General features: G+C 31.4%; 1 protein-coding gene across 1 annotated transcript; it reads left to right on the top strand.

Moving 5' to 3' along the window:
- The first annotated feature begins 983 nt into the window (after positions 1–983).
- On the top strand, positions 984–4,620 carry LOC130967432 (uncharacterized). The gene is made up of 9 exons (XM_057892285.1): positions 984–1,265; positions 1,786–1,876; positions 1,952–2,012; positions 2,162–2,239; positions 2,875–2,948; positions 3,202–3,315; positions 3,507–3,614; positions 3,799–3,837; positions 3,936–4,620. The coding sequence occupies exons 1-9, from the start codon at positions 1,171–1,173 to the stop codon at positions 4,020–4,022; spliced, it is 747 nt and encodes a 248-aa protein (XP_057748268.1). The 5' UTR covers positions 984–1,170; the 3' UTR covers positions 4,023–4,620.
- Positions 4,621–5,724: the final 1,104 nt, after the last annotated feature.

Below are 5,724 nucleotides of genomic sequence, written 5' to 3'. Positions count from 1 at the left end.
ATCACATCTAAATAAATTACTCTTAGTTATATTACTTTTATTTTAATTAAATTTATTTTTCTTAAATTTACTCTTAAAGATTTTTACTCATAATGAAATATTCATAGAATGACTACTACATAAACTTATAAAAACAAGAACATGATTACATATACAATAAACAATAAAGTATAAATTATATCTTTTTGTCTCTAATATACCAAAATTTTTTAATATTTAATTTACTTAAATTTATTTTTAATTTTAAATAAATTTTAATTTATCCTTTAATAATGTCATTTTTTTACAATAGATAATTATTCAATTATTTATTTGTTACATCTAAATAAATTACCCTTAATCATATTTCTTTTATTCTAAATAAATTTATTTTTTAATTTTATTCTTAATCACATTACTTTCATTCTAAGTAAATTTATTTTTGACTAAGAGCAAAATTAAAAAATAATTTAAATAATTATTTATCGTAAAAAAATTAAAATTTATTTAAAAGTTAGAAACAAAATTTAATTAAATTAAACATTAAAAAAATTCGGTATTTTAGAAAATAAAAAGTATAATTTATATTTTATATATGCTATGTTTTTTTTTCTCAAAACTTTATATACCAGAAATTTTAAAGGTATAAATATGTAATTCATTTCATTAAAATTTATTATAATTTTATTTGATTTAATGATTTTTCTAAAATTAATGTAAAGTTTTTATTTTTAAAATTTTTATTTTATTTAAATTTTTAATGTTTCGAAATCATCTCAATTTTATTCTATTATTAATTTTGTTAACAAATTACTAACAAAAGAATAATATTAAAAATTTGAAACGTTAAAACTTAAATAATATAATTTAAATATTAGAAACAATTTTAAAATTATCCCACTGATTAGGAAAAAAAAAACAATATTTTACTCTATAAAATATATAACTAATACAAAATGAGGATGAAAAGCGGGATTAGCTATAAATAGAATACAAAACTAAAATCAAAACACGTTGTCGTTGGCATCCCTAGATCCTGATTTCTGCAGCGTCTTGGGCTTGGAGAGGAAATGTCGTAAACGCCGCATTTGGTTGTCGTTTCGACAAAGAGAAACAAAGAGGGTTATCGAGTCAGAGTCCAATTTTGGGGAGCGATTGGAAATTTGGAATAATCATTCTATCGATCGAGAAATGGGAGAGACGAGCTCCACCGTCGACGACGATTTTCTTCTCAAAGCTTTCTTCGCCGAAGTCAGCGAGGTTGAGAGAGATAACGAAGTCCTCAGGTCTCTCTCTCTCCCTCTCTCTGTTGCAATGGAGGTTACTTCTGTTAGGGTTTCTTTTTTTATATATATAATTTTTTTCGTTTGCAGTTATTTGTATAGTTTCTAATTTGAGGTTATTAGGTTTAATGAGCTGCGACGTTTACATTTGTATGCAGAATTTTGAAATTTTGCGTTGTTTGATTCAATTCGGTGTTTTTTCCTCTCATTGTTGAATTGTGGTGGGGAGTGATGTGATTTTAAGTGAGAGTGTTGATGTTATTGTGAACAACAAGCCAAGTTGTAGCGTTTTGGTTATGGTTATGAATGTGTTGTTATTGAGAGGAAAAAAAAAGGGTGACAGGCATAAGTTTGTGATTATGAGAGGGGTAATGTTGACTGCAAGCATAAGTATTACTTATTTTGGAGTTTCAATTTCTAGGTTTATGCTTATGTTATTGCTAGTTTCATTTGTATGAGGTTCTACATACACTCTGTTGATCAACATTTTAGTTGACTTAATTGTTATGTTTTTTCCCCACAGGATTTTGTCTTGCTTTAAGCTAAATCCATTTGAGTATCTGAACCTACCATTTGATTCATCGATTGATGATGTGAAAAAGCAATACCGTAAGGTAAATTCTTTCAATGCAAGGGATAATTTTGACTGTTCCATGGACATCTTATAATGATTTTTTGTTTTGTTGTAGTTGTCATTGATGGTTCACCCTGACAAGTGTAACCATCCACAGGCAAAGGAGGCTTTTGGAGGTATATATGTGCATGCTCTGTTATTATTTCTGCAGTTGACGTTTTCTGATAGTGGATATCGATTATTATTATAAGTTTCATGGCTAGATGGCTCTTGTGAATAGTGTCTGCATTTTTTAATGTTTGATGGGCTATTCACTTGTCTGCAGCACTAGCCAAAGCTCAGCAATTATTACTTGATCAAAATGAAAGAGATTACCTTCTTAGCCAAGTTAATTCAGCAAAAGGTCAGCATAAATTAGTTTGTTTTAGTTGGCTCCTAGTATATGTTGACTTTTAATGTTGCAAATTCTTTTCATGAAGGATCATCATGGACTCCGAGAGTAGTGATTTTGGATTATTGGGAAACTTAGTTTACTATCTTCATAGCTAGACCAAACTTTGTCTTCTTTATTTATTTTTCAATTTGGTTCAATGTTTAAAGGTAACTCTGGACAATTTCTGCTGAGTACTGATGTGGTTCACTTCTCTATTTTAAGATTTATGGTGGGTGTCTGTTCCATGTACTTCCGCACATGTCTGTATTGACATTGTTGAAGAGCTAATGCAATGTATTTGGGGCCGTCTCCCTGTTTCTCTGTGTTTTGTCCCTTGTTTGAAGCATGAAAACCCCAAATTTGTGACATTTGCTGCGCATGTGTCCTTCATTGCTTTTATACCAAAAAGGAAAAAATGGATTCATTATTTATTCTTTTCTTCTCATATTTACTCATTTGTTTACCCCCCCCCCCCCCCCCCCCCCTTCTTTTTTTTTTTCTTCTCTCTCCATCTCTAATTCTCTATGATGAAGAAATTCCTTTGTTAGAAAGTTGGTGCACAATTCATAAAGAAATCATCTTTTTCCCATGTATGTCACCTGCAGAAGAACTTAGAGTCAAGAGGAAGAAGCAGTTGAAGAAAGATACAGCATCGAAAATTAAGTCTTTGGTTGAAGAGGTAGGTGCAGTTTTACTAGATGATCCCCTCTGGCTACAACCTATATTTTGGAGTACCCACTCTGTGTGTGATGTGTATCTATTTGTCTGTGTTTGTTTCTCAGTGCCATTATACTCTTCAGATGCATTAGTGATGAAACTATCATATGTTAATATTGTAAAACCGGCATGTCATGAATATTAAATGGAACAATAGTATCTTTGACTTTCTAAAAGACCAATATTTTTATATCTCTTTTTTCTCTGCATCACAGGGAAAATATGACCAGCAATATGAAAAATCAGAAGAGTTCCAGCAAGAGCTGAAAATGAAGGTTCGTGAACTATTAACAGAACAAGAATGGAGGAGACGAAAAATGCAAATGAGGGTATGTTCTAAAATCTCCCACCAAAAGAAAAAATGTTCTACTAAAACACCAAATGTGTGATTTGGGGAAGTGTCAGTGATAACTGAAAATGTGATCATCGTGTGACTGCTTACCTGCGCAAATTTGTCTTGGAGATTATATTCACAAGTATTTCATGTTTTGTGACCTCAAGTTTATTCATGATCATGTAGATATCAGAGGAGGAAGGCAGATTAAAAAAGGATGAAGAGGAACAAAAAGAGATGTGGAAAAGAAAGCGTGAACATGAGGAAGAGTGGGAAGGAACGAGAGAAAAGAGGGTTAGTTTGCTATGATTTCATCTTTGGCCTTCATTTTATACATCAATCGAGTCCTGTATGTGCTGTGAGAGTCTGATAACTTTATAACTGGACAAGCTTCTTGCACCTTCTTCTGCATCCTAGTAACATGTAAGATTTTCACTAGCTCCAGGGACAAATTAACACAATTAATTTCTCCTATCAGGTGTCAAGTTGGAGAGATTTTATGAAGGGTGGAAAGAAGGTGAGATATTGAACTTCTGATTGTCACATAAGTGAATATTCCATTGACACACCTTGAAGAAAAGAAGTGACAATTTGCTTGAATTTATTGGCATGCAGACTAAGAAAGGAGAAATTCGCCCCCCAAAGCTCAAGACAGAAGATCCCAACAAATCCTATGTTCAGAGACCGGTTAAGAGAGGTTAGGTCTGCCATTATGTTTGGAGGACTCAATTGGTAGTCAATCTAATTACGGAGTCAAGAGGATTCATGCATATGCTGCCCTCTGCATGGACTATCTGTAAGCCTGTAAGAGTGTTCATTGTTGTGCTCATTGGAAACATCTTGAATCGAGTGTCCATCCCCTCAATCCCCTCAGCTGAATGAAATCCCATTCTGGGATTTGCACCTTCATGGGAAGGACGTGTATAGGTAGGTTCTATTCTATGCCATAATTAATTAATTTGGGGGAAGTAAGCCCAAAATGAAAGGATAATTGAACAAAAGAAAATATAGGCCATGTCTTGATAGTTGTCTTGACTTTCTTGGTACATTAGTGAATCAGATGCATTGATTTATGACACTACCAAAAAAGTCAAAATGATTTATCAATATGGAATGCAGGTAAAAATGTTAGGGGAAAGTATTAGTTTTCTGGTGTAATCTTGACAGATGAAACGTTTTAGGTCACATAAACATGTATACTTTGTTTCTGAATATATTTGATAATGTTGATATTTTAGTCAAAATGAAAATCTCACTCATCCATTTTATCTTAGACGAGTGTGTGTGCCAACTAGCTTGGACATGAATTCTAGAATGTTACTTTCATGAGTTTCATCCATACCTCACGGTGGAAGCTTTTTACCTTTTTTTTTTCCCCCCTTGTAGTCTCTACATATTTATTACCTTCTCTTAATGTTGACCCGGCTATTATTTTCAATTCTCCAATCACTCAAATGCTTCTATTCCACGAGCATTTATCTTGGGTAACAGAACTTTCGCCCAAGGTAAATAACACGATAAAAATATGGATTTGGTGGTTAACAAGTCGTACTTGTTAAAAATGAAAAGTATTTATTGAAAGTTTAAATTTTTTTTATATTTTTAGTACACTTCCTATTTATTAATATACTAAACATAAATTATTATTTTTAATACTCTTAAGAGCATTTATTAGTTTCTAAAAGTATTTATTGAAAGTTTAATTTTTTTTTATATTTTTAGTACATTTCCTATTTATTAATATACTAAACATAAATTATTATTTTTAATACTCTTAGGAGCATTTATTAGTTTCTAAAACTATCTCTTCGCTTTTCCTCTATTTTTTTCAATATACTAAAATAAAAATTATCCTTTTGAGATATTCTCCACATCCAAACAATTTAGCATTTAAGTTCATCCAAACAATTTTAGATTACGCATTTTTTCCGCCTTTTTCTTTCTTCATGCTTCTCCCCCGCGCTTCTACTTCTTCTCAGTTCGTTTATACTCGGAGCGTCTTTTTCTTTGCGTTCTTCTTCCTCATTCTCCTCTTTTTTTCGTGTTCCTTTTTCTTCACGTATTTTCTCCTTATCGTCATTCTTTTGTTGTTGTTGTTGCTGTATTTTTTGTCTTTTCTTTTTTCTCTCCCTAGTAAAGAAGTAGTAGAAAGTGAGGAAGAAGAGTTTTGAATTGTACAAAATAGAAATGAATCGAACATGTTATTATGATTAAACAATTGTATAGTATTGAATGAATGGAACATTATCCATTATATAAATTCAAATTCGAATAGCTTTCTGCATAATGAACCGAACACATACTTATGGTGAAACAATTGTATGTACTGAATAAACGAAATATAATCCATTATATAAAATCAAATTCAAAAACAGCTTTCTGCATAATGAACCGAACACGTACT

This window comes from Arachis stenosperma, chromosome 3 (assembly GCF_014773155.1).
Source record: "Arachis stenosperma cultivar V10309 chromosome 3, arast.V10309.gnm1.PFL2, whole genome shotgun sequence".
NCBI classification, from domain to species: domain Eukaryota; kingdom Viridiplantae; phylum Streptophyta; class Magnoliopsida; order Fabales; family Fabaceae; genus Arachis; species Arachis stenosperma.
The sequence above is the reverse complement of the archived record's forward strand: the minus strand, read 5'-3'. Positions and strand labels throughout refer to the sequence as shown.

Coding starts and splice junctions, on each gene's coding strand:
- LOC130967432 (XM_057892285.1), top strand. CDS start 1,171: ATGGGAGAGACGAGCTCCACCGTCGACGACGATTTTCTTCTCAAAGCT. Junction 2,013..2,161: donor GGCAAAGGAGGCTTTTGGAG/GTATATATGTGC, acceptor ACTTGTCTGCAG/CACTAGCCAAAGCTCAGCAA. Junction 3,838..3,935: donor TTATGAAGGGTGGAAAGAAG/GTGAGATATTGA, acceptor ATTGGCATGCAG/ACTAAGAAAGGAGAAATTCG.